At 36.0% G+C, this 19,205-nt stretch overlaps 3 protein-coding genes and 1 long non-coding RNA gene across 7 annotated transcripts; 2 read left to right on the forward strand and 2 right to left on the reverse strand.

Moving 5' to 3' along the window:
• Positions 1 to 1,797: 1,797 nt before the first annotated feature.
• LOC111412527 (ammonium transporter 3 member 3-like) lies at positions 1,798 to 5,431 on the forward strand. Its single transcript, XM_023043465.1, has 7 exons — positions 1,798 to 2,612; positions 2,685 to 2,970; positions 3,627 to 3,884; positions 4,172 to 4,190; positions 4,331 to 4,387; positions 4,898 to 4,965; positions 5,157 to 5,431. The coding sequence occupies exons 1-7, from the start codon at positions 2,022 to 2,024 to the stop codon at positions 5,429 to 5,431; spliced, it is 1,554 nt and encodes a 517-aa protein (XP_022899233.1). The 5' UTR covers positions 1,798 to 2,021.
• Positions 5,432 to 9,102: 3,671 nt separating this feature from the next.
• LOC111411827 (beta-carotene isomerase D27, chloroplastic-like) lies at positions 9,103 to 14,077 on the reverse strand. 2 transcript variants are annotated; one of them, XM_023042453.1, is made up of 7 exons: positions 13,566 to 14,076; positions 12,889 to 13,028; positions 11,408 to 11,500; positions 10,969 to 11,030; positions 10,621 to 10,727; positions 9,588 to 9,680; positions 9,103 to 9,373 (listed from the first exon to the last, which is right to left on the reverse strand). In XM_023042453.1, exons 1-7 carry the CDS (start codon positions 13,786 to 13,788, stop codon positions 9,330 to 9,332), a joined length of 762 nt encoding a protein of 253 aa, XP_022898221.1. In that variant the 5' UTR covers positions 13,789 to 14,076; the 3' UTR covers positions 9,103 to 9,329. The 2 variants fall into 2 exon arrangements, with proteins under 2 accessions (XP_022898221.1, XP_022898222.1); XM_023042454.1 differs by lacking the exon at positions 9,588 to 9,680 and having other exon boundaries at positions 9,104 to 9,373; positions 13,566 to 14,077.
• Positions 9,608 to 10,409, forward strand: LOC111411828. The gene is made up of 2 exons (XR_002705911.1): positions 9,608 to 9,694; positions 9,862 to 10,409. It is a non-coding gene; the product is annotated as an uncharacterized LOC111411828 (long non-coding RNA).
• Positions 14,078 to 15,006: 929 nt separating the features above from the next.
• LOC111411829 (probable histone H2A variant 1) lies at positions 15,007 to 17,289 on the reverse strand. Of its 3 annotated transcripts, none has more exons than XM_023042457.1 (3): positions 17,145 to 17,289; positions 16,655 to 16,780; positions 15,007 to 15,534 (listed from the first exon to the last, which is right to left on the reverse strand). In XM_023042457.1, the coding sequence occupies exons 2-3, from the start codon at positions 16,769 to 16,771 to the stop codon at positions 15,238 to 15,240; spliced, it is 414 nt and encodes a 137-aa protein (XP_022898225.1). In that variant the 5' UTR covers positions 16,772 to 16,780; positions 17,145 to 17,289; the 3' UTR covers positions 15,007 to 15,237. The 3 variants fall into 3 exon arrangements, with proteins under 3 accessions (XP_022898225.1, XP_022898224.1, XP_022898223.1); XM_023042456.1 differs by having other exon boundaries at positions 16,655 to 16,785; XM_023042455.1 differs by lacking the exon at positions 17,145 to 17,289 and adding an exon at positions 17,082 to 17,135 and having other exon boundaries at positions 16,655 to 16,785.
• Between the last annotated feature and the right edge of the window lie 1,916 nt (positions 17,290 to 19,205).

A 19,205-nucleotide genomic window follows, 5' to 3' on the forward strand; every position in this document is an offset into this window, starting at 1 on the left:
AATGGTATTAAGAATGTAAGGTCTCGACTTCATTTGTCATCCCAAATGAGTGCATCAAGGTAAGTCGTAAAAGGGGCCAAAATAACTATTTTCTGAAAAAACAATAAACAAAAATTTTGTGGGATCATTTGACCCCATATGGGTTTGCCCCTTGTTACTAGAACCACTATTTTCATTTTTATTTTTGTAGAACCAAATCGATTCTGGTTTGGTCCAATCTAGTTTGGTTATTTTGCCCACCCCTAATAAAGGGTCACCACAAACATATCTGCACACACCCTAAATCGGCACCACCATCAGCTCCAATGCACCACCACTACCATCTTCAACTTAAATCCACAATAATAATCGACGCCAATAGAATGTCACGCTACCTCACCCCGTCGATGCTAGTAGCACCATTACTACCAACACTGCCGTTACCACCACCACCACCACCAACAACAACAACTAACAATCACCAACAAAAACTACAAAATACAGACAAACCACGAACTTCTGGCATTCAACCAACAGTTAATGTCAATGCTGGGCATTGCGCCTGACGTTCAACACCACCACAGGAGGTGATGCATGCTACACAATGTACGCATCACCCATTGTCACTAGTGCAGCGATGATGAAACAAATTGTCATCGCCTTTCAAGGATCAGATCGTCGACGACACTCATAATGCAGATCATCACCGGCACTCATTGTTGCTTGTCGCATGTACTATTTCGATCGAAAAGCAACGTGGGTGCCGAAAAATAATAGTGGTAGAGGGGGTGGGGAGGGTGATAAAGAAAGGAAGAAGGTGCAAAAATATTTAGGGTTTGAAAATGAATTTGAATTTGGGATGAATGGGGTGGGGTGGCGTGAATATGTAGATTAGGTTTAATTAATTTTTTATTAATTATTAGAATTTAAAAGCCATCTAATTAGTGAAATGATAATTAATGCTCCTTATTTCTGAAAATTAGGCTTTAAGTAGATTTCTAGATAATTTTCCCTTAAAAAAATGTTATGAGTAGACTCGAACCCGAACCCTAACCAACTGTTTGAGTTTTGATTTGGTTCCAATAGTTCCAAATGATTCCATTTACGAAATACCTCGAAGTATAATGAGTAGTCCAGGTATTGAAATATCCGAACCAACTTACCAAATGTCCAAGCCTGATAAAAAAATTAAAATGAGAGAGAGAGAGAGAGAGCTTAATATTGTAAAACTTATTGTTGTTGTCACAGGTTTGATTCATCTTCGTCTGTTGATTAGACCTGTTGTTCAATTAAGGATGTCCAAAGAGGAGTTCATTGGCCAAGACAATGCTATACACAAGGATGAAGCATATGCATTGTGAGGGGACGGCGAAAATTTTGCAGAAGTGTAGGAAGTCGAAGATCTCAAGAATAAGATCGAGAGCTTGACACGTGTCTGTTAATGTACATAGCATAGAATGCAGAGAGACAGAGCGCGCGAATTGTGTGATATTTTATCTATGGTATTCGAATCGAGATTTTCCATTATGATTTGTATTCAATCTTCTATATAAAGATGATTAATGATATTTGATATTGTTACTAACCAATATAGTATAGTTGTATTAAGTGGCTTAATGGCATGGATTTTCTTGATATGTTTCAACAAATTAATAGGAATATTATTGCACATGAAATGTAACATTCCATAGCCCCTCTTTTACTCTCATTCTCTTTCTATTTTTATACGATAATCGACATGGAGCTAGGTACGAAGAATGAACGAAGGAGATGCAATGCCTTGCATTTAATATGACAGGAATTTAGGGCCAGAAATTCATTTGACAGATCGAACTTAGCTATTCTTTCGGTTTAAAACTGAAAATCATACAGCAATTTCATTCTTATTGCTGTCAAATTCTTCTGTTTCCATTAACGTTTTTAGAGTCGAGTCTCTGTAACCTCTCCAACTCGGGTCCCTTCCGGACCCTGTTGGTGACGACACAATTATACGCCGGTTTTGCAAGTTCAATCTGTATTTCAATACATTGTAGCCGCGGAAAATGTCACAGTTTCCGGCAAACTTGATGCCCGATGAGGCCAGCCCGGAATGGATGAACAAAGGCGACAACGCATGGCAGCTCACAGCAGCAACTCTAGTCGGACTCCAAAGCGTTCCAGGCCTCGTTATTCTTTACGGCAGCATCGTCAAGAAGAAATGGGCTGTAAACTCAGCCTTCATGGCTTTATATGCCTTCGCCTCGGTCCTGGTTTGTTGGGTGATATGGGGCTACAGAATGTCATTTGGGGACAATTTGTTACCATTCGTTGGTCTTCCTAACATCGCCTTGGACGAGAAATTTCTTCTACGAAAAGCGTTTCTTGGGTCGTTCCCTAACGTGACTATGGTGTATTTTCAGTTCGTGTTTGCTGCGATTACATTGGTTTTGATTGCTGGTGCATTGCTTGGGAGAATGAATTTTCATGCCTGGATGATTTTTGTCCCACTTTGGCTAACATTTTCCTATACCATTAGTGCTTATAGCATATGGTGCCCTGATGGCTGGTTGTCAAAGATGGGAATTATTGATTTTGCAGGGGGATACGTGATTCATGTCGCCTCAGGGGTCTCGGGTTTCACTGCTGCTTACTGGGTATACTAAAATCTCGTTCATAACTAATTCTACCATAAAAGAGAGAGCATCTATGTATGATTTTTTATGCAGGTCGGGCCGAGGTCAATTAAGGATCGAGAGACATTCATCCCAAACAACATTCTGTCAATGCTAACCGGCGTTGGGTTCGTCTGGTTGGGTTGGACGGGATTCAATGGTGGAGCTCCGTTTGTGGCCAGCATCGATGCATCCATGGCCATCCTTAACACGAACATTTGCACCGCCACAAGCTTGCTCACATGGCTCATTCTTGACATCATATTCTTTAAGAAACCTTCTGTGCTTGGCGCCACCCAAGGCATTATCACTGGCTTGGTCTGTATCACCCCTGGCGCAGGTAAAATAACATTGTTGAGTCATTTTATCAAACGTTGATATACATATTGGTGGGACAAACACATTAGGTATTGTTGGAAATAGTTTTGAATTGATCTACTTTGAGCTCAATTTTATGTGGGACCCGAATTTCGAAATTAACTCGTTTAAGGACACACGTGAAGTTGATAGGCTCAGAATATATTTCTGATCCGGTTTTTGATCTTGTTGATCATCATATTACTCTGTTCAATCTCGTTCATGTAATTTAAAAGGTAAGTATATCAAATTATTTGAAGGGAAAACTGATACTCTAGAAACAATAGATGGAACTCGATCTCGAGTTATTATAAGCACAAATCGAGCCTTTAATTGGCAATATGGATATGATTAGGGCTATTATATTGTAACCTTTTTAGAATCGACCGCCATAACAAGCCATTTATTCACCATGTAACCAGACTTCTATTGGAAGTAGCCCCCTCAAGTTGCTATCAGGTCATATCCAAAAGGTAGTTTGCCCTATACTACAACCACAATAGTTAGAACCAGGCTTTGAAACGGCTTGCATAGGGAGGATTATAAACCCGTAAACCAAGCCACTAACTTAGCGACGGGGACACAATTAGAGTCATTACAATTAATCGACAAAAATTTTCTATAACCAATATTTTGCAGGAGTGGTTCAAGGTTGGGCTGCAATCATAATGGGGTTGCTCTCAGGCAGCATTCCATGGTACACAATGATGATTCATGGGGCTCTTGGAAAGCATGCTTTCTGTTGGAAGGCAAGGCGCATACATGAATTTGACTCGCTCGACACTTTGGTAGTTCAGTTGGGAGCGCTCTTAGACCTTGGCCAGTTTGGAGCACAACCTGCGGTTTACTTGGTCTGTGTGAAAAGGGGCTGGATCGTAGACTTCAAGATTAGTCGTTGTAAGGCGGACCCCTGAGTATCAAAAAAAAAAAAGATCTAGAGATGAAAGTGCTATAAGAATCAAATTATTGAATGTTCCATCTATGTTATTTACTAAAATCTATCCTACTGTGTTATTTCCATAACTTTCAAGCATCCCACCTCTATAAAATTAGTTTGATACATACACAAGTTTCAACATATCAATTCATATTCGTTAACAATATTAAATTGTACTCGACAATACACAGAACAAAATTTTAAATTGTACAGTACAATCTAATATTTCTTACTAACATACAACAAGTTTCTCTAGCAGTGCAAGGGTATGTGGTCTTGTTCTAACTCAAGGGGGCACTAATCCTTTGTTTAATTGATGACTACTATTTTTCACTGTTGAACTAAGAGTGCCTGAACTTGTGCATTTTTATGTCCTGAATTCTTTAAAGCTGTCCATCCTTTGTAGTGAAGGGATGCCAATTTCTATCCCCTTATTGGGACCTTTGCCAGATGATAAAGCAATGTGATTTCGTTATGGATTTTTCTAGTTGTACTATTAGGATTGACAATCCCATTTGACGTCTTCACAGGAAAGGGGCCACGATCTTTTTATTCATTGTGGCCCCCCTTCTATATGTGTGGTTGTCTAACAAATCCTGATTGTACATGTAGCACTTTCCTCTCATTATTGGTCATTGGCAGCTTTATTTGGGAAATAGTTTTGAATTGATCTACTTTGAGCTCAATTTTATGTGGGACCCGAATTTCGAAATTAACTCGTTTAAGGACACACGTGAAGTTGATAGGCTCAGAATATATTTCTGATCCGGTTTTTGATCTTGTTGATCATCATATTACTCTGTTCAATCTCGTTCATGTAATTTAAAAGGTAAGTATATCAAATTATTTGAAGGGAAAACTGATACTCTAGAAACAATAGATGGAACTCGATCTCGAGTTATTATAAGCACAAATCGAGCCTTTAATTGGCAATATGGATATGATTAGGGCTATTATATTGTAACCTTTTTAGAATCGACCGCCATAACAAGCCATTTATTCACCATGTAACCAGACTTCTATTGGAAGTAGCCCCCTCAAGTTGCTATCAGGTCATATCCAAAAGGTAGTTTGCCCTATACTACAACCACAATAGTTAGAACCAGGCTTTGAAACGGCTTGCATAGGGAGGATTATAAACCCGTAAACCAAGCCACTAACTTAGCGACGGGGACACAATTAGAGTCATTACAATTAATCGACAAAAATTTTCTATAACCAATATTTTGCAGGAGTGGTTCAAGGTTGGGCTGCAATCATAATGGGGTTGCTCTCAGGCAGCATTCCATGGTACACAATGATGATTCATGGGGCTCTTGGAAAGCATGCTTTCTGTTGGAAGGCAAGGCGCATACATGAATTTGACTCGCTCGACACTTTGGTAGTTCAGTTGGGAGCGCTCTTAGACCTTGGCCAGTTTGGAGCACAACCTGCGGTTTACTTGGTCTGTGTGAAAAGGGGCTGGATCGTAGACTTCAAGATTAGTCGTTGTAAGGCGGACCCCTGAGTATCAAAAAAAAAAAAGATCTAGAGATGAAAGTGCTATAAGAATCAAATTATTGAATGTTCCATCTATGTTATTTACTAAAATCTATCCTACTGTGTTATTTCCATAACTTTCAAGCATCCCACCTCTATAAAATTAGTTTGATACATACACAAGTTTCAACATATCAATTCATATTCGTTAACAATATTAAATTGTACTCGACAATACACAGAACAAAATTTTAAATTGTACAGTACAATCTAATATTTCTTACTAACATACAACAAGTTTCTCTAGCAGTGCAAGGGTATGTGGTCTTGTTCTAACTCAAGGGGGCACTAATCCTTTGTTTAATTGATGACTACTATTTTTCACTGTTGAACTAAGAGTGCCTGAACTTGTGCATTTTTATGTCCTGAATTCTTTAAAGCTGTCCATCCTTTGTAGTGAAGGGATGCCAATTTCTATCCCCTTATTGGGACCTTTGCCAGATGATAAAGCAATGTGATTTCGTTATGGATTTTTCTAGTTGTACTATTAGGATTGACAATCCCATTTGACGTCTTCACAGGAAAGGGGCCACGATCTTTTTATTCATTGTGGCCCCCCTTCTATATGTGTGGTTGTCTAACAAATCCTGATTGTACATGTAGCACTTTCCTCTCATTATTGGTCATTGGCAGCTTTATTTGGGGGACAAGGTAGGGGTAGTCATACGATATTGTATAAATAATAAACAATCATAGTAACATTCAGGGGAGGAATTAGGGTGATAAAACTAATTTTTCTATCAGTATAAATAGGGAAAAAATTAGTTATAAATGAGCTTGGGAGAGCACTGGGCTCCATCATTCATCCAATGGACAAAAAATTATCAACAATTCTAATATTGTCGAAAATATTGACCTACCCGAGGATTTGGAATGGGCCACGCTCCCCATTCTACTACTATGATGCTCAAGCATCCATAAAGCTTGGGATATTTTTATGCCCGAGCCATGCCATTCCGTATTGACAACATTAGGTGGAATCATCCTCGGGTTACATCCTCGGGCCTATTACCGCACCATATCATTGATGTCCTCAAGCAATTCGCTACGTCTCATGCACTTTCACGCTTAACTTTGGAGGAGTCCAACTTTTAAAGGACTCTAACTTGCCTCAAACTTCTTAACCTAGGACTTTTATACCAAGTAGAATTCTATTTTAGCGATATTATCATGACGCGTGTTCAACACCCACGCCAAGTGGGACTCTTTCGGATAAGAACATCCAATTAACCTAATCCTACAAGGAAAGCACCACTCATCCTTAAAAATACGAGCCTCCACCCCATTATTCAAGTACGGTTTTTCATTATTTCCAGTTTATAACCTCACGCACAAATTCCCTTTCTGATTTAAGTATTGGAAGAGCGACGATAACACACCTCGTTACCTTTGTTTCAGGTATCGGAAGACTACGATCGTGCTCATTCGAAGTCCTCAAGTTCAGGAACTCAATAGGTACAATTTTTGGTAGCATCAAATTCAATTTTAGATGAGCTAGCTAGTATCTGTTTTTTGTGTGTGGGAACGATTTCACTAATGAGATATAAGCTAACCTTAATTCTTGAGCCCATTAGTACTAGACGATCACTTTAATGGATCAAGTACAATATATGCCAGCCCAAGAACCCTGCTTAATGGGCCAAATATCGTAACCAGATTGGGCTTAGTGGGCCTAAAATTATTGGATTTTACATAGAAAACAAGAAGTACCATCATATAGCTGAACCGGGTCGGGTTCAAATTTCAGAATACTGGCTACAATATGAAACAGAAGACACCATTGGATTCTAAACCGGCAATCTTCGTGCGCTGTAAAAAAAAAAATTTAGGTAAACTATGTATTGTTTTATTTTCTTCTTACATCAATTTTATTCAAATGTTATTTTTTCGATTCTTATATATTTTTTGAATTATGCTACATTGACAGAATATTTTGCCCACTTTCTTGATAGAATACCACAAATTGAAATGTGTTTGGAGAAATATGAATAAAAAGATAATCTTTACCACACAGTGGCATATCAACACCTTGCATTAATGGATGTATTGAAGGTAGCCATTTGTATGCTTGTAATTTTGTATATATAAATATATTATCCCTCAACTAAGATTATTACACCTGAAATTTTCTTAATTAACCCCGAATTTATTGGGAATGAGACTTAGTGTGTTGTGCTATTTGTTTAAGAGATCCACCAAATGCTGCACTAATGAGCCTTAATCTGTTGGTGTGAGTGCTTCACTCTCTTAATATGATAGAAAAGACAGCAGAATAATATTAATTTGGTCACTTGTGAGCTTATGTGAAGTGGGAGACACTTGGTAGGTCCACCCCTGCTGTCCTTAAAACCTACAACAAATCTCTGAGTCAAAGCACTTTTCCAAGCAAGAAAACCTTATTGGCTCGGTCATTAGGGTAAATTATTATGTCTTATAGGTGTCATTTTAGTCTTAGAACCATCAAACATATTAAAATCTACTAGCATATCCATTCAATTTTGATTTATGAATATCATCATTTTGTTTTCAGAATTGATGATACTGACTGTAAATTTCATCGTACTTATTGATCCTTCTATCGAAAATTGACTTAAATAATGCCAGCAAGATCATCCTGTCATATTATATATCTAGTGTCTAGAACCTTTTCTTTTTATTTAAATGGCATAATAAGTTAAGGTTTATTGATTTGATTCGATAAGCTGTAAATCGACTGTGCTCTGCAATCGTCTTTTCTACTGAGAAACAAATTTTGTGGGGGTGCTGAAATTCCTTTGTTTATAAAGTCTTAAAGAACCATTTAGTAAAGATGGCAACTTATATATCTTAATAGAGCTAACAATGCAAGCATTGCTTTCATGATCTCATATGACGCCGATCACACCCTCGTCTAATTTTTTATAGCAAACACTGTTGAATTGGTGTTTTTTGTTTTGTTATTAATAACATAGTTTTTCTTGTAACTGAGTAATTGAAAGATCTCTTTAAATATAAATGAAATTGTCCAGCTATCTTGAGAGATGTAGCAGCTTTTCTTGTATTCAGGACTCTTAACTAATGTCTCACTTACAATTGAAAATAGTGTAAAAATATTTTTGTTGAAACACTTGATCTAAAAGTTTAAGTAGTTAGAGAGATTACGTGTAAGTAAATTAAATCTTTTCTTCAACACGCTTCCTCATGCAGGGTTCTTTTTTTTCTCATCAAGACCTTGCGCCTCTGTTTGATTCCCATCGTTTTAGAACTCTTCTTTTACGGGATTATTTTTAACAACAAATTCACACAGTAGAATATTCTGCACGTAAACTCGAAAGTTTTCCTTACTTTTTAACCACGCATTCTCGCAAAAAATACTATTCGAAACTCTTTAAAATGGAAGTAATGTCCACCAAACAAGGGCTACATGTGCACAATTTCATTAAATTGGTGACAGCAAGACTCAAATTAAGGATCATCTAAAAGTTGAAGTTGTTAGAAATAACTATATATGTATCATTTCAATCTTGTCTTCAACATAATATTTAATCACTAGATGAGAACTTCAAAATTGGTATCATGCTTTTTCTATCTGGTGCTTGATGGCTAATGGAATATCCTGGCATTAGGAAGCCTCTCATAATAATCAATTCATAGTATTTTGCTGTGTAATTTATAATTTTCAATTTTTTGTCATGAAAGAGTTGTATGATAAATCAGCTGGAAATATCTTACTGGGATATATCTGACAGATTATTATGATCAGAGAAGGATCTGATTGAATTAGAATATAATTGCCTTCCTCTTATACTCTCTGAGTCCTTTCTTCCTCATCTCATTGTTCATATTATTTTTCTTTACTTTTCTTGTTCTTTTTGAACAGCTACACCCTACGAGCTGGTGCAGTTTTTCTGGTGCCTTTGGGTTGCCTTGCCTGCACGAATGACATAGAGGAGCATAAGCATAATATTCCCATCACCTTTATTCATATTTGTTTATGAAACATGGCAGGCAATGTTGTTATCATTTAGCTAATTATAATAGACCAGCTATACTTGAGCTAAATTTCATTATTCTAAATGAAACAATTCTGCTATGCATTTCAAAATTAATAGAATGTGATGATAGATTAAATTTTAAATAATTACATTGTTTGTAACATGGTTGTGTGAAGGCTGGATCGCTGCTTGGTGGTGGAGGTTGCTGACCAAATATCATCTCACAGCTCATATCTTCAAAATCTGCAAACAGAAAGGTTTTTTTTCTGTTCCTATAAAACTCAAATATCAACTGAGGCATTAAGTTTGCAGAACTGTTGGACTGTAACTTATATGTTTTGCCTTAGTATTATTATTTATTAATTTTTGCAGATACTAGAGCCTAACAGACTTCTAACATTTTCTTTACACATCCTTGGAATAGGCCATGGAAGGATGATAAGCTCAGACATGACCATTTTTAAATAAAAAATGGTGCCTTTGCTGGTTTGTCTCGAGATTTTGTCCCCTTTTCCTTTTTGGGGACAAGCTTTATAATATAAAGAATTGAGTTATATATTTAGCCGTAATGCATTACATGGTGGAAATTTCAAATAAGCTATGATGGGCTATTTTCTGCATTAAGTAGGCTTATGGATGGGACCCTCCATTTAATGGGTTTTGATATTTGTACAAATTACACCCCCTTACAACAGGGGGCTGCGTCAATAAAAAAAGGCAGGGGGCTGTCAGTCACCATGTAAACTATGCTATAGCTCTAGCGTGGTTCTTTTTGGACAATGCTATTTGTACACTTTTTGTGTACATGATTGTTTACACCCCTCACATAGAGGGGGGTCGCATATAATTTATTATGCGTGGGCTTACACCAAAAGTGTACAAATAGAGAGTAATCCTCCTTCTTCGCCTTTGTCCTTCCATGTCTTCAATCGGAAAAACTATTTTTCTATGGAAAAATTAAGGCTTGATTGATATATGTTCTAATTTATATGTACATAAATGTGAATATTGAACTTAGTCTAGGTCTTTAAGAAGTTGATAGCAAGGGCTCTGCTCCCCTAGCTTTCGTTTCTTGGTGTCAGTATCGGGCCTTTTTTGAGAAAGAAAAAGGGGAAGGTCTCTCCCCCTGATCGAGATTGTATGAATGAAGGATTACTTTACAAGCAAGTCGAAAGATACTTACTGGGCACCATGGTGGAAGGCATACCCAGTGACTCTTGAATGAACGCTTGAGATGGCATCTTGCATAGGTTAGTGCACATTCCTACACAATTGGTCTCCTCCAAAAACCTGTAGAAAATTATTGGGAACAAAATGAGAGGATCACAATGAAGATGTTGTTAAGACTAGAAAAGAAAAGGACAATAATAATTAATTAAGATTTTGTTATGATGACGCTAGAGAAAGAGAGCACGAGGGACAACCATAGCTACGGAAATAGATTATTTTTGTAGCTTGAAGCTGTTTCAATTAGGTATGTAGTTTCTCATTGGAAAAATTATGGTTTATTTATTTTGAAAGTAAAAGGTACCTGCATTTCTTTATATGGACGACATTTTTCTCTTTTGCTCCCTCGAACTCCGACTCTTTCACCTTGTGTCAAGAGAAAGAGGACATATATTACTTCCACTGCTTGACCATTGCGCAAACTGTGGTATGTGTGTGATCATTTGTACTTTCTTTAATCGCACGTTTGCTACACAGAATTGGCATTATCTTTTTTGTTAAAGGTTGAACCCCAACCTTAAAGGCCCCCACCGACCCTGCCCTGGGCCGCATTATCTTTTTTGTTGCTAATACTGCATATGGTAGAATTGGTAATTGGTACATCGAACTGAAGAGGATTGATACCTCTTTCTCTTAATAATATTTTTTCATGTTCAATTCAACGTACCAAATATGTCAATAACATCTCTCTTTTGGTTGCATTCTTTTCTTAATAATTCCAAAATACACAATTTTCAACGCACCTCACAAGGACCGACAAGCCAAGCAAAGAAAATCGTTGTGAAGACGGCGAAAAATTCCCTTGTAAGTCTAGATTGTGGCATCAGGGTCCTAATCTGTAGTTAAATGCGAACACAAACACTAATCAAGTCCTGTATATAATTGCATTATTTGAATGTTTAACATGATTTTATTTTTTTCGAATATTTGTATTGAGAAGCTTGTTATTGTTATTTTTCGAGACCGAACAAATTCAATTTATGATGAGGAACTAGAATGTAAATAGTTTCCCTATCTATATTTGACATTCTATTAGAAACTTATAAAAAATTTCATTTTCACTATATTGCAGTCCTTATTCTCTTGTGCATCATCATGATGTCAGCTGTGATAATTTACTAAAAAAAATCCTAAAAAGAACGTGTCATCTACCATCATTATATTTAGGATTTATGATGCATTAATATAGTTTGAGGCAAATACCATACAAATTAAAATTCTAATTAACATCTATGTGACTTAAATTAGCATGAAGTTGATTTTGGTTAGAATCATTATAAAAATAATTAAAATTATTCAATTAAGCTCTTATTTGAGTCTCATTCTCTAAAAATTATATTTCTCCAAATTCATTTCAATCGCATATTCCCTAAAAAAAAATAGTTTTACATGTAAATTCAAACGTTTTCCCACTTTCAACCATAGATTCTTTAAAAAAAAAAAAATCACTATTAAAATAGGGTTCAAACAAAGCCTAATTATTGATGTAGTCGAGCAAATTATCGTTTCACAACTAATAAACTAGATTTAAATGTGTTTTAGACGGAAAAATGAAATTAAATTTAAAGCTTAACTCTTTTCAGAAATCAGAAAATAAAATGAAACACAATTAGCGTCTAAAATTTTATATTGCATTTAACAGTTGCTTGCACGAAATAAACATCAATTGCATGCATGTTTAGCTCAATTCTCCTCTTACCATATAACTTCTTCATTCATGCGCATGACAAAAATGGTACTAACAAAAAATCTTTAGTATATGGCTCAAATGTCAAAACTTTTGAAAAGTTATTTCTACTATTAAGAAATTATATTTGAATTATTTTATAAAAAAGTGCTTTATTTGATTAGAAAAGCTATTAGAACAAGCAGAAGTTATGACAAAAGAATACTTTCAGACAAAAATTGCTATTTTCCTATTTGGTGGGATTAAAATTATATTTTTTTAAAGGTTTTGATAAAAGTTGATGAATTGTATGGTTAAATTTGTGGATCTAATAAAATATATGATTAAAATTAATTGTTTACTTTGACCTAGATTAAAGTTTAGATTTTAATTTCCACCAAACAGGGCTATATAAGTATAGCATTTTTTAAAATTCCTGTCTTCTTGCCTATTTTTTTATTTTTAATTTTAATTTCTTCAGCCAATCAATTTTTAGAAAATTAATATATAGAGCAATTATGATAAAGATGATCAAATATATCGATAAAATGAACTTGCCATGTTAAGTATAGGCCTAGGGAAGGCCATATCAAGTGTTTGATTAACAATTTTCTGCTGCTCAGTTGGACTAAACAACTTTGTCGCCATTGTTGCAGCTTCCACAAAGCCATCATATCCCCCCTTGCTGCTCCTAAATCCTGCGTGTGTATGTGTGAGAGAGATCGAGACAGATATGTATATATATATATATATATATATATATATATAAATAGGATATATAGTCCCTGATTGAGCCTTAATTTCTAAAAATTTACTTTTTTTCAAAATCGTTTACATCCAAACACTTTTTTAATAAAATAATTTACATGTAAACTCAAAACATTTGTCTACTTTTTAACCATATTTTCAAACATTCACTACTACAAAACTCTTTATTTATTTATTTTTTTATTATTATTATTATTAATTTTTTTTTAAACATAAAAATGGAGCTCAAACATAGCCATGTTTTTCTATGCTGTAAATTCATTGTTGGATATATTTTTTTAAAACGATATAAACCAGCTCAAACAAGAAAATTTGATTTGTAGTTGAGATGGTTTTTAACTGTTTATCAAATGAAGCGATTAACACAAAGAAATGTTGAAAATGACTTCAAAATTTAACTGTTTATCAAATGAAAAAGAGAGAGAGAGAGAGAGAGAGAGAGAGAGAGAGAGAGAGAGAGAGAGAACCTGTTGAAGCTTGTAAGTTTTTTGAGATGTGATTAATGGCAAGAAGATCAAACCAGTTATCCTTGTAAACTTTCTTGGAGTCAAGAGTTGATGTCTCTGTATTCATTTTTGGTTTTGTAAGAACACAGGTAATAAAGGGATAATGTCTAAGCTTCTGAATGTCTCTCCGGTCGACTCGCGCTGATACAGGGCTTATGCACTGGTGAACAAGCGACGCAACCATGTTGGCACTTTGGAGTAAAGAGAAAGATACAATTTGGGAAGTACACAATCGATAAGTGTTAAGAAGATATTTGGGTTAGAACTTAGAAGAAGAGAACAGAAGGATAAGAGCATATAAAGAAGACTTTGCAGCTATACTGATTCTTGGAAAGAATTGGAATTTTCAGCACATTTATTTTTTTCCTTTTTTTTAACAATGCTTGTTAGTATTTCGACGAAGTCTATGCAACTTGCTTATATTTTCAGGTTCGGACCAAAGATGCTTTTTTGTTTGATAGCACTTTTGGCACAACATAAATAGTTACAGCTCTACGGAAAAATTTGGTTGAATAAAAAATTGGTGAAAAATTAATTTTGATTTATTCAATTGACAAAGCATAACAAGCAGTGCCGAACATTAATTAAAATAAAACGTAAAATTCTCATAATATTCAAGTCCTTATTTAAATGCTTGCTTAGGTGAGTTTGTTTATAACAATGTACTTGTTCGGTTATCCTCAAATAATAAAATACACATGTCATTTTTTAACAAGTACTCAACCATTTTTATTTCCATAATAGTGTTTTGTGCAGAATAAATTCCACTACATATTACAAAACAAATACATCATGACAAATTATTGAGCTAAGGCTATTTTGTTGGAGATAATAAATTATATTTTTTTGTTTTGTTTTTGCAAAGTTTAAAGAACTACCTAAAAGTTTAAGGTAAACCAGACCTTGTAATTTTCTTCATGAACCAAATTAGTGTATGTAGTATAAAAGTATGAATCGTATAATTTCCAATGTTTAACACTTGTATTGTGTTTCACGAAGGCGCACAAACAGGGAAAACTTGCTAATGCAAGGTTGCAGCAGGGAGACTGAACCATCGCTCATTACAGTTTTGAAGAGCATTTGTCTCACTCACGGTGCAGAATGTCAAGAACGTGCATGATAATGAGCGATTAGTCAATTTTGGGGAGGCTACAGAATGCCACTTAGTACTTCGTGTGGAGTGAAAGTGAAAATAAAGTCGCCTAGAGTTGGAGACACAGACGGGAGAATTATTCCCTATGTACAGGGAATAATCTCACAGGAATTCCACAGGGCACTCACATGGGGTGGGCCCCATGTGAATATTTTATTTCGATGGACACCATTGTTGTGTGTATTCTGTAATGCATATGTATACATTTCCCCTGTATGTGTAGAATGCTCCCAGACGGGAACTTCATGATAATTCAATGGTACGAGAATAGCCATACAATGAAACATTGTAACACTAGCTTTAAAGTTAAATGGAAATAACTACATCAAAACATAGCTACCAGTTCAATTAGGTGATCTAAAATGTAAATTTTCAACCTGCATAAGTTCCTACCACACTTACCTAAGAACAAGAGAAATAAACACAATCACAAAATAAACAAGTTCGTCAGTTCAACAGCAGTAAGCAAAACACATTTACTCATTCCTTGGTGGTTTTGTTGATGAGGGATTTGTGGATGTGAGGAATCACGCCACCACCAGCAATGGTTCCTTTGATAAGGGTGTCCAGCTCCTCATCCCCTCGAATGGCCAGCTGCAAATGCCGTGGTGTTATTCTCTTAACTTTCAAGTCTTTGCTCGCATTTCCAGCTAACTCAAGAACTTCTGCTGTCAAATATTCAAGAATTGCAGCAGAATAAACAGCAGCTGTGGCTCCAACTCTCCCATGGGCATTAGTTCTTGACTTTAGGTGACGATGAATTCGACCAACTGGAAACTAGACTCCAATAAACAAAACCAAATGCATTGGTTAAAAATTAAAATTAAGCCCCTATTTGGCTTGGCAAAAAAAAAAAACGGATTCTTAGTAGATTTTGATAAAAATTGATAAAATGTATAATTTGAAATCAATCCCACAAGCCTCTTATCCATTCTCATTGAATCGTGACGGGGGAGCAAATCCAAATGAAAGAACTCACATTGGTTTAAGGATAATCGGGCTCGAACTGATGACTTGATGAAAACTGTGGGTCCCAGGTAGAAAATGAGTTTGAGGATAAATTAATTTCAGAAAATGGGGGACCAAACAGGGGATAAAACACAGAAAAAAGATTTATCACTGGGCAACAAGTATGTCAGTTCTACGTCATGCGACAGGAATGTGAGAAAGAAACAATCAAATTAACCTAATAATCAGGCCAAACATTTAACCTCCATGGACAAAACTCTAAATCTAGCTCAGACAACAATAATTACTTTATAAACTTTTGCAAAAACTTTGTGTTGGATCAGCAATGTTACAGCGGCTAAGGGCTTGACATCCACAGTCACCCACGTGTATGCAGAAACCCAAGATCCAGAGCACAAATGACTGCATTGCTAGTTTCCATTAGCATCATAAACTAGATCAAAAGTTCAGAGAGGGCTGGCATTCACTGGTATTAATTATCTCTATCGTTTCAAGATACACGACTGAATAGGGCACTAAGATGGATAAGATTTTAACTTATAGTTCATTCTTAATATCATCTAGAACAACCCAATGTACCGTGACAAACATGCAATTAACCAAGAATTCGCAAATTCAACTACGGCCTTTGTATTCATCACATTGAGAAATTAAGCAAACCATGATTTTCTTCAATTGCAACGGGTCTTACTGATTATATAAGAATTGACATTGTCATTCTCGTTTTGAAAGAATCACTTACTCAGGCAAACAATTCAAATTTCAAGTTTTAGCTTTTAGCCCACAAAGGATTAAGATTAGTCTCATTAACTAGAAAATTATGCTTTCTCGACGTCTCATTTCAAGAACAAGTACAGTGGCACGTAAGTAAAACTCAACATTACTTAATTTAATCCAACAGATCTAACGGGCGGCAAATAAATTTTACCTGAAGACCAGCACGGGCTGAACGAGAAGTCGGCGCCTTTTTCTTGTCCTTGTCTTTGTTCGCCGCAGCTGCGGTCGTCTTTCCGGCCAAAAGCCCTTTGCCACCTTTTCCAGCCATTTCCCTCACCTTAACTTCGATCGTCAACAAAGAAATTACAAGTTAACAATTCCATACCTAGCCAAGAAATTAAACAACGCAAATACAACATCTGTACTTGTAAAAAAGTAGTAATTTTTTTTTCAATCTCCATTCTATTTAGATCTTTTTTCTAATATCATTGTTTAATTAAGACGTAGGAAAGAAATAAGAAAATATTTCCTTAAATCCGAATAGATCTAACAAACTTAAAAAAAAAAACGGCCACAAAATTACCCAAAAAAAAAAAGGGAAAACTATCAAAATAGACGAACCGCATTACGACTTTTACCTACTACACTAAACCTCATGAACAAAAACTAAACAAACCATAGAGGATAAAAATTAGATATACCTTCAAAAGCAATTGAGGAGATGAGCACAAAGCAAAATGTGTGTGTGTTAGGTGAGTAATTTTTATTTCTTTTGTTGACTTTTTCGAATCCGTGGAGTGATTTTGGCGGTTGCGTTTTGGGTGGAAAAATAATTTGGGGATTCCGAAAATTTCAACAATGTTTCGACAGAATTGCCCCTGCCTTTGAATAAAAGCATAATCGGGTCGGGTGTGACCTAGTAACGGGTAATTTTTATCGGGCCTCTCTATATCCAGTTCAAGTATTGGGCCCAGACTCGTTACAGACGTGTCATGTGTCATGGGAAACTAAAGAACAACAAGTTGTAGTACCCTTTTGTCACGGAATTTAAATTGAGTCAAATACTAATTTTATTCGGTTGATAAAAACGTCAATACCGTGACTAATTTTTGAGACATAATCATATCGTTATGCTAAAAGTCAATCGACAAATTGAAATATTGGGGTCGAAATAAATTATCTTCGAAGTTTAATTATTTATTGTAGGATATTTTTTATCGAACATACGAATTTTTGAGTTCTAATTGATTCATAGAAAACATAGGAAATTAAACGCTTAATATAAAAAAAAAAAATGACAATTTTTAGCAAGAAGATAAATATTTAAGGAACATTTTAGATCTGTATAGAGCCACTATTCTTCTCTTCAGAATTCCTTGGATGAATCACCCTTATTTATGTGAATGATACCATTGAAATTGGACTTGGGTTGACCGTTGGTGTCGAGTCACATAAATTTGGTGCTCGAACCTATGGGCATGCACGAATATAGGCCAAGAATCCGTGACAGAATTCCACCATGGTTCTATGATAAGGTAAACTGCATCATACTATATGATACTTGATAGTGACATTCCCTGCGTATCTCGACCACTTTCATCCCGACCATTTGTGAGGGCATTTCTTACGATTTCCGGTCATTAGTGCTCAGGATTCATTAGGTCCTCGAGATATCCTATGCCCAACCTTGTTAATTGTCACAGGATGCTGAAATTCCTCGGGAATAATACCTCGGGAAAATCCCTTGAGATCCTCAACTACCATCTTCCTCATACTAAGGAAAAGGTTCATCCCCTAATAACTCTTATCTGACACGAATACTTCAAACCACATCTCCTAAGTCCAAGAGAGTCCTCTTAACAATTGGTCTTCTAATCACAGTAGGATCCAAACACTGCTTTCTCATGGGACTATCGAATAAGGATACCCAGATAGTTGAATCTTATCAGGAAGCACCATGCACCTCTATAAATACAGAACCTTGAGCCATTATTAAGGTACATTCTCATTATTTTCAGTTTATAGTCTCACGCACATAATTCAGTTTCTGACTTAAGCATTGGAGGAGCGACGAGAACATACCTCGTTGCCTTTATTTCAGGTACCGAAAGACTACGATCATACTCATCCAAAATCCTTAAGTTCGAAAAATCAACAGGTACGATTTTTGGTAGTATTATTGGCGCCGTCTGTGGGAAGCGCTACTAAAAGCCGTGGTTAACACGCGATCAGGTCTTCCTCCCGCAAGCTCATCCGCTCTCATCCCTCATCCTGCTGAAGATCAACCAGCTCCTTAAGAAGAGTCATCTGGAGTGCCCGCACCTCTGCCGGCGATCGTCACAACCGAAGCCTTTGAAGAGCTCCGTCAGTAAGTGGCCACACTCACGCAACTGTTAAGTCAAAGAAATTCAACCCAAAGGACGACAGATGAGAAAAGACAAAGTTAGTATCTGAAAAATTGATACTTCACCCGAGACCAATGAAAGGAGAACTTGACACAGTGCTATAAGGAACAAAGCAACCTCAGTCAGCTGACCTTCTATTTTTGAGATTAGAGCAGAAGAACTCCATAACGATGGAGAAGGGTTTCTTTTTTTTTTATTAATAATTAAATTATTAATATGAAAACGAGGGGAAATAAAAGAAGACTCACTCTCCACCTCCCGAAGGTCTAGTCTAGAAAAAACTCGAATTTTGTTGGGTTAGCTTAGTTGACTATCAAAGTGTCCTTCAAATCCCCACACTTAGGTTTTACGTCATAG

This window comes from Olea europaea, chromosome 16 (assembly GCF_002742605.1).
Source record: "Olea europaea var. sylvestris chromosome 16, O_europaea_v1, whole genome shotgun sequence".
NCBI lineage: Eukaryota > Viridiplantae > Streptophyta > Magnoliopsida > Lamiales > Oleaceae > Olea > Olea europaea.

Coding starts and splice junctions, on each gene's coding strand:
- LOC111411829 (XM_023042455.1), bottom strand. Junction 15,535..16,654: donor CAGCCCGTGCTGGTCTTCAG/GTAAAATTTATT, acceptor ATTGGAGTCTAG/TTTCCAGTTGGTCGAATTCA.
- LOC111411827 (XM_023042453.1), bottom strand. CDS start 13,788: ATGGTTGCGTCGCTTGTTCACCAGTGCATAAGCCCTGTATCAGCGCGA. Junction 9,681..10,620: donor GCCTTCCACCATGGTGCCCA/GTAAGTATCTTT, acceptor TTCTGTTTGCAG/ATTTTGAAGATATGAGCTGT. Junction 9,374..9,587: donor ACAACCATGTTACAAACAAT/GTAATTATTTAA, acceptor TCATTCGTGCAG/GCAAGGCAACCCAAAGGCAC.
- LOC111412527 (XM_023043465.1), top strand. CDS start 2,022: ATGTCACAGTTTCCGGCAAACTTGATGCCCGATGAGGCCAGCCCGGAA. Junction 2,971..3,626: donor CTGTATCACCCCTGGCGCAG/GTAAAATAACAT, acceptor AATATTTTGCAG/GAGTGGTTCAAGGTTGGGCT. Junction 4,388..4,897: donor TTGCCAGATGATAAAGCAAT/GTGATTTCGTTA, acceptor TAACCTTTTTAG/AATCGACCGCCATAACAAGC.